The sequence below is a fragment of the Chiroxiphia lanceolata genome, chromosome Z (genome assembly GCF_009829145.1).
Source record: "Chiroxiphia lanceolata isolate bChiLan1 chromosome Z, bChiLan1.pri, whole genome shotgun sequence".
NCBI lineage: Eukaryota > Metazoa > Chordata > Aves > Passeriformes > Pipridae > Chiroxiphia > Chiroxiphia lanceolata.
The window spans coordinates 74,497,561-74,516,787 of NC_045671.1; the positions used below are offsets into that span (position 1 = coordinate 74,497,561).

Consider the following 19,227-nt stretch of genomic DNA (forward strand, 5'->3'; position numbering starts at 1 on the left):
ACTTCACTAAAGGTGTGATGTGTCATTTGTATTGCAATAGTTTTAAAAAAGTGTCAGGCAGGACCATAACCCTCTGAAAGTAGATACAAGAAAAAAGCTTGATGAGAAGTGGAGTAGGAAAGCTATCCCCAAACAGCTTCCAGCTCACTGTCAAGCTGTCTTCTACATCTTAATTCCTCCTGAAAATGTGTGAACTAAAAGAGCAAGGCCCAGTGAGATTGTGCACAGCTGAAATAACCACAAAGAGCTGAAACGCCACAAATTCAGACCCTTTCATCTGAATTCACTTTCAAGGGTTATCAAACACATGTAAGATACTCCCTATCCTACACTTCAATTCAGTACCTAAACATAAAGATGTTTGTTCAAAACAGTCTTCTGAAACACATAAAAACTAAACATTTTTCACTTAACCACCTTTGATCCATCAGGTTACCACAAGAGCTGTCAGTGTCTTAAATTCCTTCCCCACAGTATAGATCTACATAATGTCCTCTAAAGACTTACATGCCACATTGAACTCAGCCTTAGTTCAATCCTGTGCAGTGTCACTGGCTTTATTGGAATTGAGTTTGTAAGAGATTTTTACTCTTTATACGATCCAAAAAATTCAATTTATAAAAGTTATTTATAGCTAATACCATCTTTTATGAGATGTTCTACTGAAGAAGCTAATTATCATCAATATCTCTCCTATTGAGAAATTTCTTGGTGCAAGGAAAATCAGTATTCCGGTGGCTCAGGTTTCAAACTGAAACTCTACAAAAATTGAAATAACAAAACCAGGAAACTTGTTGGGAGGGTTTGAGAAGGTTCTGGTATAATAATGGATATTTTTGTCATTCTTCCTCCTTCGCCCCATTTTTTTCCCAGTAGCAAACCGAAAGATACATGTGGGAAATAGGTATGAGAAGAAATGTAAAAAGGAATCACATGTAATTTTGGGGGCCTGGAGGCTACTTGTGATCATTTCAGAAGGTGCTTCAGTGACAAAACTGTTTTAAAAACTCCTATCTCCCACTTATGCCTGCCAGTTCAAACCAAACTATTATTACACTGAGCATTCAAACACAAAACTTTAGTAACCAAAGCAGCCCTTGACTTTTAAATTTCAGTTTTCACTGTGGGCTAAAGCAGCACCCTGTTCTGCAAGTTCCTCATCCAAATTCAGTATTTCCAAGGTTTTGTGTGAGAGAAGATGATGGCATCCTGCCTTGGACCTGATTACACTTCAAGGAAGACAGGATAGAAAAACTTCAGTTCTACAGGTTGAGTAACAAGTCATGATCACTACATTTTTCTTCACATGAGTGGATCTGCCTATTGTGGTATCCATGTTTCTTAGGTATTGTAGAAGAAAAATAAAGAGTGTTATACATTTGCAGGGTTTTGTCTTTATAGCCAACTAATATTAGGAAACACGAGAACAGCTTCCTTTTGGTCTCATACAAATATCAGGGTGATCCAACCAGCCAAGTGGGCTTCTACCTACTGTAGCAGCTAAAAATGAAATACAAGGAATTCTAGGTTTGAGTGCATTTTAGTTGGTGCATTTCCTACTTTTCTTTTCATGGAAGAAAAGCCTGTTCCAAAAAGACATTTATTACATAGCAAGAGTTAACAATTACTCCCTAGTGATACATATATAACTTCCAGGACAGCTTTGCTGGGTTTGTGGGTCAACAGCGTATTTCTTAATGAAAGAAGAAAAAAAACAGGGTTGCTGTTATGAGGCAGGTGCTGAAATCTCAGTAACAGTTCCAGAGCAATGTGAAACCCCTGTAAATCATTGCTCCCTCACAAGGCAACCAAGGCAAAGAATTTCCCAAACTGCCCTTATTTTGCTAAGAGTGTCATCTTGTGGAATTCTTGGAACATTCTTCAGCCTTGATTGGCAGCTGAAGAGGAGGATTAGTTTTCCTCCTGGTGGAGTAATCCATTATAGCTGAAGGTGATTACTTTTAAGAAAGCAATGTGTCAACAAAGCCGAGGAGAATGTGGTTCCCTGACATCTGCCACTAATGAGACACCATTCTTTTGTTTGCTCTCCAGTGGTATTTCCTAATGACAAAGCCGGGGGTGGGGGGAGAATGGAGGGATGTTTGTGGGTTTTTTAAGCTACAGCAACTGCACAGACTTTGATATCAAGCTGTTGTAATCTCATCACAAATGACACTTAGCATCCCCGGGACTGGACAGGCTTCATTACACCTGATGGGTCTGATTCCCCCATCCCTTCAGTCATTCCTACTGCCCATTCCTCAACACTCCCACCAAGTCATTCCCACCTACAATGCCCCGTGGTGCAGACAGTGATAACCTTCACCAAAGCACGTGCTCTCCTCTTGATGTCACACTACCAGAGCTGTTTCTTCGGATTGTCTGATTTTGTCAGCCTTCTTCCGATGGCTGACAATACTCTAGGCCATGGTACTGTTAAATCAATGGCAGAATAAAAAAAAAAAAAAAAAAAAAAGTCAATTCTGAGAATGAAATTTATTTCCTGTAATTAAAGCTATACTCTGTGGCAGTATGCCAAAAGACATTTACATTTCTTTTCAATTACTCAAAGCAATTCATGTTCTAAAGCATTTTTTTTGAAGTAACATGCCAAGAAAACATGGGTTAGAATCTTTAAAGATATTATGTAGGTCAGCAGACAAGGACAGTTTTCAAAGTGCAGTTCAGCACAATTCACTGTATAGTGGCTTAAAGTTTAACCTTGTGTCATTCAGCCCACACAGCTTTTATATAGGATATCCAAATTCAATATAAAGGGTTAGAACAGCAGCTAGCTGGAGATCTGAAAGTAATGCTCTCCTTTATTTGGCATGTTTCATGAATCTTCACTTGAGGCAGATACCTTCTGTTGGTAGCATATAAGCACCTGGTTTACAAACGTATTTTTGTTTAAAAACAAAACAAAACAAAACACACACCACACACAGAAAAACCCACAAACAAACAAAAAATAAGAAAAATAAGAGGGAAAAAAGAGACATATTCTGAATTGTGACTCTTGGAGGATCCATTAGCAGGTCAAAATGTACAGCTTTACCACTTTTAAAAACACCAGTGAACTCCTTAACTAGCTCATAATACCACGAGTCACACAGATGGAAGAGTTCTGTTGAATAACTCAACTGCACTACTTTGTTCAAGAGCAATTAATTCTCAGTGAAGTCAACGCAGCTGGAAATAAGCCCATGATTCCAAAGGGCTGCCTTTTCCTAAGCTCTTCCACCCAGATATCACAGAGCCCTCAGTCTGCAACTGAATTATTGCATGAAAAAGTACCACCACAGGTATTCTGAAAGAGTGAATTCTACCAGGATATAAACACTCAGCTTTGCTATGTGAGGTCCCAGGATTTTAAAGTGGATTCTTGCTTAGTGGTTTCTTTGCAGAGGGGCTCCTGGCAGCCTGTGAAGGGGAGGAAATTAAGCACTTCCCAAAACCAAGAGAACTGTGTGTGAAAAGAGGATAAAAGTCACAGGTCATCAGTGAACCAGAAGAGCCACCATCAGTACTACCAGTGCAAGATGGAAATAATAATTTGCAAGGTGGCAGAAGCTCCTGCCACGTGTCCAGAGAAGAAAATAACTTTTTTTTCAAAATAAAGCCCAATGGCACTAGTAGCAATAAAGACGAAATACAGAAACATGAGTAAACATTAAACATAGATTCATAAACAGTCATGAGTGTGTCTCTGAATCATGAATGCTGGACTGTTTGTCCAAACAATCTGTTACAGATGAGTACAGAATTCTCAATAGCACGTCACTGAACATCACTAATACAGATGCTTTCCTAAGTTTCACACTAAGCAAAGATTTAGTTAGTTTAATAGCATTGTGAGTGCTAAGACTTCATTTACTCATTTGCTCTGCAGTATATAAAATAATATCACTAATAAGGAAAATGAAACTCGTAAAATGAATGTAGAAAGTGTATTGCGGTGCATGATTCCTGGAGGAAGAGGGAAAGAATTGCTCTGTGCATTCCTCCCTTGCTATACCAAATAAAAGGCAAAATTTTTCCATTGTTATTTTAGAGGAAATAATCTACCACAAGAGTGTCTTGGGTTACAATTTGTAATGCAATATTTTTACCCAGACTCATTAAATGTAGTAGAGAAGACTGAATGGCTGCTCTTCCCCCAGTGGAACATGAAAGTACTTGATGAAATGAAAAGGCAAAGAAACCATACAAAACACACCTTCATCACGGTACTGAGGCACAGAACTGGCATTTATCTTGGGAACAAAACTCTGCAGCTGACTTAGCTGAGATAAAATGCCAAAAACAGTCTTTCGGTTCTTATGCTTCGGGATCTAAACATGCCAGCTAGGGACGGGGCAGATTTCTGTTTTCTGACATCTACAGATGAGTAACTAAAACCCTGAAGAGCAGAGGAAAGTTAGGCTCCCTTCTGAACAGTATGGCATTCAGAAACACTGCACTTCCCTGTAGCTGAGCTCATAGTTTGTTAAAAGCAGAAGATGTGAAGGCAGAGATAGTATATTTTACTAGTCCAGCTTGTACAGCTGAATGAAAAAGGATAGCTTTTGGGTGCATAAACCCCTCTGTTATTAAAACTTCCTTCAAAATATGCACCTGGGAATTGAAACTCATAACCAGGGCAGACAGTAGAAATCCTGGATTCTTTAGCAGTTTTAGGGCATACTTAAGCATGTATATAAAGACACGTACATAAAAGCTTCTGTTTTCTCCTTCAGCTCCCTCCAAAAACCTCTGTGTGTTCCCTGGGCAATAAATTCCTGTTTCTCAGCTATCTTAGGAGATAACACCTCTTAACTCCTCTCTGCTCTAGAGGCTCAAACACCTTTCCTCTCTTTTCTAATTAAATTCAGCATGATTAAATTCACAAGCACTGTTCCTAACTTGCACATAACTTCGAAGTTCTCTGCTTCTCTTTCAGAGCTGAAGAAAGATTTGTGTACCCATAACTTTGCCTAGATTCTCAACTATTTCACTTGTTCCAATTTATTTTTTTTAAAAAATCACCATAACTTACAAAACCACACTTGGGTACATCTTCAGCACGTGTGACCCCAGCATCCCAACACCACCATCATTCTGTTTTGAAGCAGAGTCAAGTAGGGTTAATGGCAAATGATGGTACAGGAAATCCCCTCAGTCCTGGTGGCTGTCAGTCTCCTGGGAATCACTGCAGAAAGAAGGGTAGACTGTTTAGCCCTTCTGTAACACTTCTGCATGTGGCAGATGGGTAGGGATGTCCTGTCAGCAAAACCCCAGCAGACTTACCAAGGACCCTACTGCTCATGTTCCCAGGGGATTGCTCACCAGATTCCCAGTCTCACTCGGATGGCATGTCCTTCTCTCTCCCATGGAGAGGTGTGGATGTGGGAAATGCTGCAACAGAAGCAGGATGTTTACAGACTGGTACACTCTTCAATACATCCTCCCAGCCATAAATGCCAAGCCCTCGTTTATCACCTTGGTTTCTATAGGTACAATGTGTGACTGTTTCTTAGAGCCAGATAAATTCCCAGCAACTGGTCAGATATGTGGTGCTGCTTCTGTTACTTTTCTGTGCTACTTGAAGTCTTTGGTCCCATGGATATGGTTTGCACCATTTTCAGGGTGATGTGTAGGATTAACGAAAGGCCACATACAGTGGCACACAGATATGAAACTTCACAGCTCCAGCTTTTGAGACTGATGGAGAAGAAGAGACCATACAGAAGATTTGCCTTCTGGCACTTGCATTCTCTCTGTATTCCCTGCATGAACACACCAGAAACCTTATGTGCCAGGTTAATTACCTCAATAAATCTGAGAAACCTCTTAGGCCAGGGATGGCCATTAGCCCAGAGATGACCTAAGACGTTTCTCAGGTTTATTAACCTCATAACAAGCCAGGGATGGCCTGAGAGTGCAGCCTAGAGACCACTTATTTATTTTCTGCAGAGCTGCCTTCAGATCTACATTTCAGTTGGTATAGTGGGAATCCTTGGTATGACATTGGGTCTTGTATCCTTGATGTGACATTCTGAACTAAACCATCAGTGAACTGGCCATCTAAATCCTATACTGTTGAGGTCTTACAAAAGATGGGCTAATTTCTGACAGCTAAACTCCTATACTTATTAATCTTTGAACTACTCTTCATCAAAAACTTTTTAGCAATATCTTTTTATTAAGTCAGTGAATTTTGGGTTCACTTGCATGTTTAACAGGCATATTTTTTTTTCTAAAAAGACCCAACAGAGGTATGGTGAAAACATTTAATGTGTTCACTAATGATGACCAGATTTTTACTCGAATGCTTACTGCGTTGCACTATGGTACAAAGAAAAGCAGATTTTAAAAAAATGGTATTTAATTAAAGCTTAATATCATACATAAAGGTGTAATAGAAGTGTTTTCCAGTGACATACAGACAGGATTAAAGGGAAGACTTCAGGCAAGAATAAAGCAGAAAGGGATCTGGGGATTATAGTGGATTCCATCCCGAGCACGAGCAAAAAAAATGTCACAGCTGCAAACAAGGCAAACTCCACAGCAGCATCTGTGGGAAAGGTACAGTGTGTAAGCCTTGATACCACAACATCTGAATCAGCTGTGGAGCACCACGGAGAGACAGACAACACTCATTAGAGATTTAGAAAGTATGCCACTGGGAAAAGGTGAAATGAATTGCCTAGAGACTAAAGACAAGGAAAGACATGGGTAATCTAATTTTCCTTTTTTATGTAATGAGAAGGGAAATAAATTTTAAGTTCATATTAAAAAGGACAAGAAGCAAGATTTCTAAACTATAGAAACGGAAATTTGGGGTTGATATTGGGGAAAACCCTTCCAACAGCCAGAACCAGTAGGTTTGTCTCAAACCTACTGTTGGAGAACCAAAATTGTGGAAGGAGATTTTAAAGGCCAGACTTGGTGACCATCTTCCAGGATTATCATATGAAAGAATCCTGTCTTCAAAAAGAGAGGGGAGCAAATGATCTAAGACTTCTGGTAGTGGGATTTTTTTTTTTTTTTGAGAACTTTTTGGCATTTGAATATCTCTTTTCATAGCATTTCTTGTATCACCAGCCACCTGCAAGGTATTCATTATACAAGTAGCAAAGGACTACCAGACTGATATACAGTGCTGTGCTTCCTCTCTAAAACAAACAAAAGCAAAGCAGTCAGTGTCTTCTTTTTCCCTCTGTCCTTTCTCCTTTTTCTGCTCCAGAAATGAACACCCTTGTAGCTGAAAACCACATGACTTTTAAAGTACTGAGTGATGAGGACTCAGCACTCATTTTCTTTATGGTGAGGGTCAGCACTGAAGTGATAAAGGACTACTCTTATCATAAAAACCAAACCAAACAAACAAAAAGCCCAAAACAAAACAAAAAAAATCCCTAGCTTCACCTTAGTGTCAGACCTGCAAATACTTGCTACAGGGTTCAATCATCCAGGCATGAGGTTGCCCTGGCTGCAGCAAGATGATGAGAGAGCTCTCTTAACCTCAGCTGCTCTCTGCCTTAACTCTGCTTCAGAGGTGCAACACAGAGTCATTGACATGATGGCCCTGTCACACATTCAAAATGGTTTTCTTGTCAGAACTGCCTGTAGTTACAATCAAAGTAGCTTGAGCTGAAGACCTTAGACAGTGGCTTCAGAGGGAAAATACAGAATTGGATTGAAACGTGGCTTTTATCCATGTAGGAGCAAAGGGGAATAAAGCAGGATAAAACTGAAACACTGAAGCATAGTGCTTCTTAGAGAGGGGATGTCTGTTTTGCAGCAGCAAAGTCAGCTTTGGTTTAGTTTTCTCAGTTTCCCTTCCCTCCCATGTTTTTCATGTATTCTTTAAAAATCCTGTCTTTTCCCATGCTCTCTCAAGTGTTTATCATCATCACAAGCCCCTCTGCCATGTAAAAATAAGTTTTGTAGACAAAATGTCCTTCTTACTCATTATTTTGATGCATAGCCTGGTTTTATGCAGATAATATGTATGGAGTTAGGCTGCTTAATGCAATCTGATCGTGAAATATTTCCTTACAGTTTCTCTTATACAATGTTTTTATATTCTTGATAGTGAACATATGACTGCAACACACACATTATTTTCTGTTAGTGGAATTCTCTAACAGGAGCAATATAGATAAAATATGGCTAAAGAGTATCCAAAAAAGTCGTGTGAAATCACTGAACCCAATCATGAAGCACGTTTTCTAAACATATCACAGGCAGAAATATCTGGGCACCTTGGACACAGGACTACAGCAATATACATTTTATTCTCAAAATATGTTGTGACGATTCCAAATCCAATAGCAAATCAAATGTGACTGGCTAGGGGGAAAGGATCATCCATAAACAAAGTGACAAGTCTTCCAAGACAGGTAATTTATTCCCTGCAATGCGCCCTTATTCAGGAGCAACACTTGCCATGACTTGATACCAACCACCACAAGCTCCTAAAAAAGCGGTTATAAATTTCTGCTTATATATCTTGTTTGTAAATATTCAAGAAAATGTTGCTTTTAAAAGGAGAATCACTGTGCTCTTCTCCAGTAACGTTCAGGAATTATTCACTGGAGTTAGCTTCCTTGCATTGCAGCGCTTCACCTGAAAGCTGACTTTCTAGTGACTTGCACCAAAAACGAGTCGGGCGGGCACAAACGTTCGAGACTTCAAACGCACCGCCTCAGCCGCAGCCCGGAGCGCTCAGCAACCAGAAGGAAACTCTGCTTCTCTCTCCTCTCCGCACACATCCAACTATATTTTTCTCGTGACGAGGAAACCACGCTCCGCCACCTCGCACCTTCCACGCTCTCCCTCCTCTGGACGGCCGAGGTGGGAGCAGGGCTCGGGGGCGGCGGGACCCGGGTGTGTGAGCCCGGGGGAGCGGCCGGGCGGGGGCAGCGGTGGGGGGCTCTCCCTTCCTCACTTCCTCCGCCTTTTTTTTTCTTAAAAGTTTATTGTAAAGGGGCAACGTTCGCGGGCCTGTCACGTGACCCTGACAGGTCCTGCCTATTGAGAGCCAGACCACCCACATAGAGGACGATGGAGCTGCTTAATAGAAACAGGCATGTAATTGTGAGGCTTTCCAGCACTCTGCCGAATGCCTGCAACCTAGGAGGGTTATTTTTTTACATTTTCAGTTCCTTTGGCATTAAAAAAAAAAAAAAAAAGGCAGGAGCAGGAGAGGAGAGAGGGAAGGGAAGGAAAAGGAAGGGAAGGAAGGGAAGGGAAGGAAGGAAGGAAAGAAGGAAGGAAGGAAGGAAAAGATGAACTAAAAGGGGGGAAAGAAAAAGAAAGAAAGAAAGAAAAAAAGAAAGGAAAAAAGAAAGAAAGCAGGAAAGAAAGAAAAAAGAAAGAAAGAAAGCAGGAGAGAAAGAAAGAAAAAAAAAAAGAAAAAATAGACAAGTAGAAGGACAGGGGAAGACAACAGTGATGCTCCATGTAAGCCGCCAGTCCCAGTGAATGAGGGCGCACCCAGAGCTCCGGCGCGGCTCCCCCCGGGCGGCTCCTGGAAGGGCAGCGATGGTAGGTGCGTCCCCGGGGGGACCCGGCGGACAGGGCCCGGCCCGGGGCGGTGTTGGAGGGAGGGCGTGGGGGGAGCTCCCCGCAGCCGTCGGGGCCCGGGGTCTCGGCCGTGCCGGGGGAGCAGCAGCGGTCACGGCCGGGCGGGGCGGGGCGGGGGCTCGGCGCGGGGCAGGGGTCAGCGGGGCTCCCCCGGGCTCCCCGGGGATGCCCCGGGGCCGGCGCTGCTCTCCCTCGGCCGTGCGGGGGCCCGGAGCTGGGCAGGGAGGCGCGGGGGGCACTGGCCGCCGGTGGGAAGCGGCTCCGCGGTGACTCTGTGCAGTCCCGCCCCGGTCCCAGCATCCCGGCACCTGCGTGAGCTCCGGTCCGAACGAGCTGCCGTGCGGGGAGCAGGAATCTCTCCGGGGCCAGGCTCTGTGGGACAGGAGCCGCCTTAGGCTAAGGTCAACAGTGGCTTCAGCCTCCGGCTTCGGGATCGAGCTCCGCTTGTGGCTGGTACCGGGCACCGTCGGGACCGGTACAGCGCTGCTGTCATCTGTCTCGTGTGTGTTGTCCCGCTGCTTCCAGGGGTTGGAGGCCGGGGGGTTGTTCAGTGACAGATCTCTGCCTGGCCACTGCCTTAGCCCCAATATGGGAAGTAGACCTGGGGAAGGCAAAAGAGGGGAGGGGAATGGGGTAGACATCTGATGTCGTCGGGTGGTTTTAAAAGGAGTGTTGGAGCCAAGGTGGGTATCTGCCAGCTCCTAACCACATAGCATTTACCACCTCTGGTTAGAGAGTCTCACCTTGTTTCAGCACCAGTCTATATCTAATTTCTGGTTAGCGCTCCTGGGGCCATTGTGTGTCTGGATTATAATATGAGACTGTATCTTGACAGTAGGTAGTATTGTTTAGAAATGTTAATGCTGAGGAGGGAGTGGGAGGGGAAGGAACCCTTTAAAACCTATTTGCTTTCAAGAGCCCATAGATATAAAACTGGCAGTCCACTCTGAATTAAAATGTCTTGGGCTTCTCTGGTTTTATCCTTATTTCACACACACATGCACACACACACACACATACGCACACTCACACACCTTTTATTTTGTTCTGCCTTTGCCACAGTATATAAAGCCCTATTGAGACATGTAGGCGTGATGTGTAAACCGGATTAGCAGTATGAAAGAAAGACATACAATGAGCCTGAATTGTTTTACTTTCTTTTCATTTCTCACGCCTATATCTCTAATAAATTTGTTGCTCCAGCAGTGGGTCAAAGAGATTGTGTCGCTCAGCTTTTTTTTCTGCAAGGCCCGATGGCAGAGATCATGAAAGTGAATGCCCTGCCTTCTGGCACACGCAAGATTTGAGCTGTCTTTACACAGACCTAGTGTTGTCCAGACTGGCTAAAAATGATTCAGTGTAACTTTCCCCTCTCAGTGCACAGTAATGTCCTACAAGTGGCAGGGCATTTTGCCAAAAAAAGAATCTGTTTTGAAGACGCCTTGGGTTTATAGAGCTAAATCCCCTCGTGGAATGTGACAAGGTGTGCTAGAGCTGGGATGTCCTCCGGGTTTCGGAGGGATCGGGGTGTTGCTCCCGCCACTGCCCTGCACAGCTCCCCGCGCGCTCTCGCCCTCCCCTGGGAGTCCGCTTTGCGCGGGAGGAGCACAGAAACCTCGAAAGCTCCTCTGGAGGCACATTTCCCCGCAGCCCTCCGCGGAAGAAAATGCCAGTACTCCTCGGTTGGTGCTGCAGATCCCTCATTTGCTCCTTTGTGGCGTGCAGAGCAGCTTTCCATTAAAGGAGATCAGGGGTAATTAGCCGCATTATTTTGACAAGTTGGCTCGAGCAGTTCCCTTTCTTCTACGGCTGAGGAGCGGGAGAGGCCGCCCGCCTCCTCCTCCAGGCGCGGGCGCTGCGCGGCGGCGCTGCCCTGCGGAGCGGCCCCCGCGGAGCACCGCGGACCCCCTGCGGCAGCCCCCCCGGGGCAGCATCCCCCGTGCACCGCGGACTCCCCCCGGGACAGCCCCCGCTGAGCATCACCGCCCCCCTGGGACAGCCCCCGCCGGCCGGGGGGCCAGCAGGCACCGCGACTGCAAACGGAGAGGGAGGCTCAGCCTGCTCTGCACAGCCGAGTCATCTGTGATCTCATGTCAAAGCCAGTGTCAGGTGTGCGGGTGGAGCACAGGGTCGAGGCAGACGTGTGCCCTCGTGCAATGGAATCCTGCGTGAGGCAAAAATTTGAGGGAATAGAAAAAATCAGGTTATTTTTCCACAAGTCCATCTTCTCCCATGGTCAGTTCTCTTGTAGCCCTACAGAAGGAAACTAAAATGCCTGTGTTTCATTTCTGTGTCTTTATTACGATAATCAGATGCTCCAACAGCACAAATGCATTTGGTGGTGTGTCCACAGGTGATGAGCAACATGGAAAAAAAATATGTTAAAGCAGAATCACTGTAAATACCACTTACCCATTGTTAACTTCAATTGGATTTGATATGTCACTTGGCTGGAGGAAGTGTGAAGCTCTGCCATATTGGTTGTTATGGACACCAAGGTGACCTAAAAAGCAGAGTATTAAAAAATGAAGCCACTATGACCAAAGTCAAAGCTGAGATTCTTGTACACCAGGCTTGGCTCTCCAGTCATTGAAAGGAACAGGTATAAATGGTGATTGTAGACTGCAGCCATTCTGCATAAAGAGACACCTTCCCAGGCCTTTACCATAGAGCAAGTCCTAGATAAGAAATCTGTGGGATCCCTTCGAGTTGCTTAAGATGGAAAAAGCCCTTGGTGTGGAGGAGCAGCCGCACACACAGGGCATGCATATCACAGCCAGCAGTGCTTACAAATGTGAATAAGGGCAGATTGATTAGGAACATTATTGCCAGGAATGTAGCACGCAGGCATCAGCTATGAGGCAGACTGGGGGGAGTCACTGCTCTGACCACCCAAGTGGAGACTTTTACACCGACACTTTTTCCTTAAGGGAAAAAAAAAAAAAACCAAAAAAAAAAACCAAAACAAAACAAAAAACCAAACAAAAAAAAAAAAACAAACCCAAAAACAAAAACACAACCCCCCATCCCAGAAACAAGACCAATTAGATCTCTGCAGTAATTAATCTCTTGTGTATGCTTTAAAATAAGAAAAAAAAATCCCTCCAGACCACAGGGAGAGAAGGGAGATTACGATAGTGCTTGTTAAATTTGAGTCTTCAGATCGAGTTTTGGAATCACGAGTGGGAACGGGTGCTAGGCTACTCTGTGAAGCCTGGCAGGCAGGAAGCACGCTGGGCAGCTCTGGGGACTCGAGGTGCTTGAAAGGGACATTCTTCCGCGGTTTTGGAGCCTGCTAGGAGGCTGAACCAAAATGCTTCTCCACCCATGCCTTCTTTCTCCATTCACCAGTTCTGCTACCCCTATAGACATGGTGAGGTTGAGAGGATGCAGAAACAGTGGCACATCAGTTCTCAAGGAGTGGTCACTTTCCCAAGTGGAAATCTGGGGGTGGTCGACAGCACTGTAGGTGCAGGTTTCAGCCTCCAACAGAAAAGAGCCGCCAGCTCCAACCGCTTCAAGTTTCCTTGTCCCATATGTATGCACCTACGTGTGCGTGCATGACAGCTTGCTGCTCCCAGCAGCTCTCCTGAAGACAGTGCTGTGCGGAGCACAGGGCAGGGCCTTCAAGGAGGCAGGTTTCCCACTGTGGGAAAAACGGAGGTGGGACACAGGGAAAGGGAAAAGGGACCCCCTAAGTTGCGCCGATGGCTCTGGAAGGGCCCTACCCGTAGGTGCCCCCGGGCAGTCTCACGGAGAGAGCGGTGCTCTGCACAGCCCGCCCGCGGTGCGGGCGCCGGGGGGGCCCTGCTGCTGGCGCTCAGCAGCCCCGCGGAAGGGAGAAGGACGCTGGCAGTGACCAGGGGCTCGGGGCTTTCGCCCAGGACCGCTCCCCCAGGTACACGCGCGGCGGGGCCGAAGGGAGAAATGCGCGGTGCTGGCGGGTGTGGCGAGCTGGGCACCGCACCGGGCTCGCCGGGCTGCTCCTCACTGCTCCTCGGGTCCCAGCGCCCCCCTCTTTTACCCCGCATTTATCTCACCGCCCTGCCACTTCCCGCCCTGCCCCGGCAGGCAGCCGCCGTCCCTGCGGAGGGCCGCCCCCCAGAGAGTGTCCCCGGGCCCGGAGCGCAGGGGCGGCCGCCCCCCGCGCACGGGGGTCCGCCCGGCCCGGGGCTGCCCCCGCGGGGAGCCGCGCTGGGGGCCGGGGCACAGCCCCGGGGCTGGGGGCGGGTGCGCGCGGCTCCAAAGGCAGCAAATTAATGGCTGATTCTCAATGAACAGAGACGGGGAGAAGCGGTGCCAAAAAAGTAAACAATCGCGTGTAGTTCAAGAAATGTTTAGCGCGGCCAGGCAGGCTGCGTTTCATGGACTTTTACACTAAAAACATATTAAAGTTGGCTTTCCTCAGGTTTCAGTTAAAGAATGAGCCCTAAGTTGAAACAGGCTAGCTACCGCGGCTTTAAAGCCCTCAAGTGTTAAGTTTTCATTGTGTTTTTCTAACTGGACGGAGTGGTTTTCTTGCAAGGAACTAAGCCTCCTCTTTAGTTAAAGAGAGAGGGAGAAAAATCTGGCACTTTCTACCGCAGTATCCACCACTCTGTCATTATTCCTCCAAGCCTGGGAATTCAGCTCGGACCTCCCAGTATTTGTTGCAGCTCGAGGCCAAGGTGCCTCTAAAAGGATTTTCTTTTAAGGCCTTTAGAAATCGCTTACTGCTGCTTTCCCCCCGTCTCCCTATCTTTCTTTTAAAAAGGGAAAAATGTATTTCTGTATGTCGGTCGCGAGAAAGTTCCGCGCGTGTATTTGTCTGCAAGCATCCCGGACGGAGGAAAAAAAATCAACCGAAACCAAAAACCCAGCTTTCTTGAAAAGAAAACGAAGAAGAAAGGGGGAGAAGGCATTCCTTAATGGAAGTATTGCATGCAAAGAAGACAGGATCTCTTTAAGGCTCCCCCTGAAGCTGGAGATGCACACACAAGGGTTGCCGGCCTGGGTGGTCCCTCTACTTTGGTGAGCTGTTGCTAAGCAGCTAATAATAGTCATGTTTGCTGAGTAATTTCTGCCCTCCCCGAGCCAATCGCCTCGCAGAAACCCAAGCCATCTGACAGCCCCGGGGGCGGGCTCTCAGCCCCTTTTTTTTTTTTTTTTTTCCTCCCTCTCCCTCTCTCGCTCTCTCTCCACTCATACTCCCCCACCTCCCCCCCCCTCCTCTTTATCCAAATGGAGAGAGTCCTTTTTTTCTTCTTCATCTCATCTCTGGAGCCGAGGGGCTGCAGCTCGGTGCTGCCGCGCACACACCGGGGGAGAGCGCCAGGCAGCCGCCCGCCCGCCGCCGCGGCGGGGCCGACCGCGGAACCCCGCCGGCCCCGCGGCCCGCGGGAAGCACCCCGGCGCTGAGGCAGGATGGTGCAGCGCGGCGAGGCAGCCCAGCAGCAGCAGGAGCAACCGCGGCCCGCCGCGCCGCCGCGCCGCCGCCGTCGCTGAGCGCCGCCGCGGACAGCGGCTTCTCGGAGCAGCGGCGGCCGGCCGGAGGAGGCGATTTCAACGGGAGCGGAGGACAGCGCGGCGGCGGCGGCTGGGGGGGCCCGGGAGTCGCGCCCGCCCGCCCGCCCGCCCTCGCCGGGCGCGGGGAGCGGCCGCCTGCAGCGCGGGGTCCGCGCGCGATGTGGCAATGGGAGGCGCGGGGAGCGACTCGGCCGGAGCGGCCGCGGCGGCAGCCGCCGCCCCGCGCCCCGCGTGAGGCGGCCGCGCCGGAGCAGCCCCAGCAGCAGCCCCAGCCCCGGCGGCGGCGGCGGCGGCAGCAGTGGCGGCAGCAGCAGCCCCCGCAGCAGCAGCATCAGCCCGCGGCCCGCAGCGCCGCCAGCCCCCCGCGGCCCCGCCGCGCCCCCGGGGCCCCGGGCCCCGCCGCGGCAGCGCCAACTCCCCCGTCCCTCCGGCGGCGGCAACATGGCCTCGGCCGGTAACGCATCGGAGCCGGAGACCAGCAGCAGCGCGCGCGGCGGAGGCCACCCCGGCCGGGCGGCGAGGAGCGGCGGCGGGAGGCGGCGAAGGACCGGAGGGAACCGGCGCGCCGCGGCGCCCGACCGGGAGTATCTGCAGCGGCCAAGCTACTGCGATGCGGCGTTCGCCTTGGAGCAGATTTCAAAGGTGCATTCAATCTCTCCCTCTTTTTTCCAGAGATACAGGCTAGTGGTAGTGCTGCTTTTTCGGCGGGGGAGGAGGAGGGGGGTGCTGTGTTTTTTCGCGGGGGTGGAAGGAGGAGATGGAAACGAAACGGCCACCAATAAAATGCTGGGAAAAAGAGAGGGACGTCTGTGACTCTTCAGTGCGGGAGAGAGTGCCCTCCTTCTCTCCCTGCTCGCCTGTGCCTGCCCTGGTGCGTACCTGCGCTGCGGAGCATTTCTCCTGTTAAACTTTCCGAGACAGCCTCGGCTCGCTCCCGGCCTCCCCCTGGCTAGCCCCAGGCTCGCTTTCCCGCTGCCCCTCTCCCTCTCTGCTTCCTTTCCGCCTGTCCAGCCTCTCGTAGCTCCCTGCGACCTCGGCAAGGCTTGCTCCCGGCCGGCCGGTTTCTTGGCAGCAGTTGGGCTTTTGTGAAGTTTTCCGCCGAGCGCTGACACAGCGACTGCCTTCGGAGAGGGGGGTCCCCGAGCAGAGAAGGCAGCGGTTTTCTCCCCTGCCCGACGGTCGGAGGGGGAGCGAGGGCCGTAAACAAATTGCCACCTTAACCCTGCCGCGCCGGTCCCTGCGGAGGGCTGAGGTGCCGGCCCAGGCGGGGCGGGGGGACGGCCCCGTCCGCCAATCTCCGTCGGCCAAAAAATGTTCAAAGTAAACAACCTCCAAAAGCTGCCTTGCTGCAGGGATGGTTTCACTTCAGGGAGCGGATTTCTAGGCTTTGTAAGAAGAGGGAAAGGAGGAGGAAAAAAAAATCCATGTGGCTGCCCTCTTCCGTTCACAAATATTGTCGTAACTTACAGATGGCTGCTCTACTTCCTAATTCAGATCACACAGCGTCTCCAAACTCTATGGAAATGAATTACTGCAGATCTTACAGTGCTGCTCACCACGTGGGTCCTGCCTTAGCACCAAATCCCTCCTAGGAACTGGGAGTGGGGGAAACGGCCACTGCTACCCACTAGCAGTCTGTCACACAATTCCCTCCTCCCCCCGCCCCAGCCATTCTGGGGTCTTAAGGAGAACAGGAAAAGGGATTTTTCTTTCTGGTGGCTGTAGAAGTTCATCGGAAGTGGTTCCTTCTGCCCTGGAACCACGGGTCCTGCCAGCGAGAATGCTTTGCAGCCTGAGCTGCTGGCGGCGCCTCGGGCACGAGAAGAGCGTGGTGGTGGTCAGCACAGGGTAGGGCCCGGGGGTGTGAAGCGGTGTTGTCACACCCAAACCCACGTGTCTGCGTGGGGCAAGGATGGCTGCCAGCAGGTACATCTTGTCCCTACATGTGTGAGGCAAAGGGCCCTGCTAGAAGGATGCCTGCTCGAGCCGATCGACTGCGCTCCATCCTTCATCCCGGGGACCGCGCCCCGAGGGGCACGAGCTGTCCCGCTCGTGGGAGGGCTGGGGGTGCTCCCCCCCGCTTCTGGCGGCTGCCGCAGCCCCCCAACTACTGACCTCTTCTTGCCTTGCAGGGGAAGGCGACGGGACGAAAAGCGTCGCTGTGGCTGCGAGCAAAGTTTCAGAGACTGTTGTTTAAACTGGGCTGTTACATTCAGAAAAACTGCGGGAAGTTTTTGGTTGTCGGCCTCCTGATATTTGGGGCTTTCGCTGTAGGATTAAGGGCAGCTAACCTGGAGACCAACGTGGAGGAGCTGTGGGTGGAAGGTAAGTGCGAGCTGCCCGCCCTGTGCGGAGCCCGGCGCCGGGCGGGTCCGGGGGCGGGCGCTGGGCCGGGGCGCGCGGCCCCGGGCGGCTCCTACCACTCGTCCGCCCGCGGGGGGCCGTGGCGGCCGTGCCGCGCACTCGGCGGAGGGGCGGCGGGACAGACCCCGCCGCATCCGCCCGTGCCTCGCCCGTGTCCCCCCTCGCGGTGCCGGGAGAGCCGCGGGCGGCGGGTCCCCGCGCCCCGCGGGCGGTGCTGAGGGGCCGCGCTCCGGGAGGCGCCCCCGCCGCCATGTTGTGAGTGCGCGCGGCCGCGGCGGGCGGGGCGGGCCCCGTGTGTGGTCCCGGGAGTTGGACGGCGTTCAGCGGGGGGAGCGCGCTGGGAAAGGAGAATAAAATAGAGCAGGGAGAGGACGAGGTAAAAAAAAAAAAAAAAGCCGGAAGAAAGGCAGCGGAGGCGAAGCCGAGCCCGGGCGGGGCGCCCCGCGCTGAGAGGCTTGGCTCCAGGCTGCCGGCGCTTGGGTTTATGTGTGTTTTTGGTGGGTTTTCCCTTTTTTTTTTTTTTTTCCCCTTTTTTTTTTCTTTTCCTGGGGGGAGTTGTTGTTTGTTTAGCATCACATTCCTCCATTAGCTACTAGGTCGACGTGAAAACAGAGTTCCTTAACTGCAGCAGTTACTATTCTGGGTTTATGTCAAAGTTGCTTGCAGCAGAATTTGGCTTATGAAAGTTAATATGAAAGGCTGCATAAATAATCATTACTAAATAGCGCTCTGTATGTGGACGTGTGGAAAAGCGAGCGCTGAATGCAGACACAGTCGGTGACTGTTCCGAAGGTGGCGTGTCCTGCCCGAGGGGAATTACGGCGAGTGGGACCAGAGTCGGTCCGTGCAGATGCTCTGCGCTAGGGTCAGGATGAGGTTCACGGGTCGCTTAGTGAGTGCCAGTTTTTCTGTTGTGGAAGATAGTATATTACCAACTGAACTTTCTTTGGTCCATGTAGTGCAGCCCAGGAGCTCAGAGTGTGCTGGGGCCTGCCAGCAGACCTACCTGAGGAATAGAGCAGGCTCTGCAGGGTCCCGTCTGTAGGCAGAGGTGTGCGTTCAGAGTTTGTACTGGTCAGTAAGTCCCATGTGCCTCAAATACTGGTGAAAACGGTTGCGAACCTTGGTTTTCTCAATTTTGTTTTTTTCCCCCCCTAGTGCCCTTGTTGTTGTGGCGAAGTTTCTTGTGTCAATTTTTGCTCTTAGGTGTTTTGCCTCTGCTTTTCTGTGTTTGGTAAATTAATAAGTGCTTGCAGTTCCATTCAGCATGCTTCCATGACATTTATTATCCTGGTATTACTGGCGTTCACTTACTTGGAATGGTGATCTTATTCTATTAATGCCACCTGCTTGTTGTAGCTCTGTAATACCAAGAAAGTATTTGCTGATGATGCCTCTGTGACTGGCCTAGCAGTAAAAATGCAACTCCCAAGAAAAAAATACAACTTGCAAAATATAAACTTAGTTCAGTTACTGCACTGGTCTCTTCCCATGTCATCATTGTTTTAGGGAAGGGGGGGGGAAATCCCTAGTGTAAAATCTGGTTGAAATTGATATGTAAGGTTTTTATGGCCAAGATGAATTCATAATGCAGCTGGTTTGACAGACTTGATGTATGTAACTTTACATCTATTGAGTTTAGTTTTCATATCAAATTGAAAGCAATATTAAAACATATTAAAATTCTGCATTTAGGAACTTTTGCATTTCTGTACTGGAAAAAAAAAAACCCGACCAAAACTCCAAACCAGGCTAGCAGATTAAGGTGAAATAAAATATTCTGGA

At 49.2% G+C, this 19,227-nt stretch overlaps 1 protein-coding gene across 4 annotated transcripts in view; it reads left to right on the forward strand.

Moving 5' to 3' along the window:
• The first annotated feature begins 15,482 nt into the window (after positions 1-15,482).
• PTCH1 (patched 1) overlaps positions 15,483-19,227 on the forward strand; it is a 68,531-nt gene continuing 64,786 nt past the window's right edge. For all 4 annotated transcript variants that reach the window (XR_004354563.1, XM_032675943.1, XM_032675944.1 and 1 more), the window contains exons 1-2: positions 15,483-15,720; positions 17,211-17,403. Coding sequence is in view for 3 of the 4 variants with exons in the window: in XM_032675943.1 (XP_032531834.1) it covers positions 15,520-15,720; positions 17,211-17,403 (394 nt within the window). In the remaining variant the exon portion in view is untranslated. The remainder of the gene's footprint in view (positions 15,721-17,210; positions 17,404-19,227) is intronic.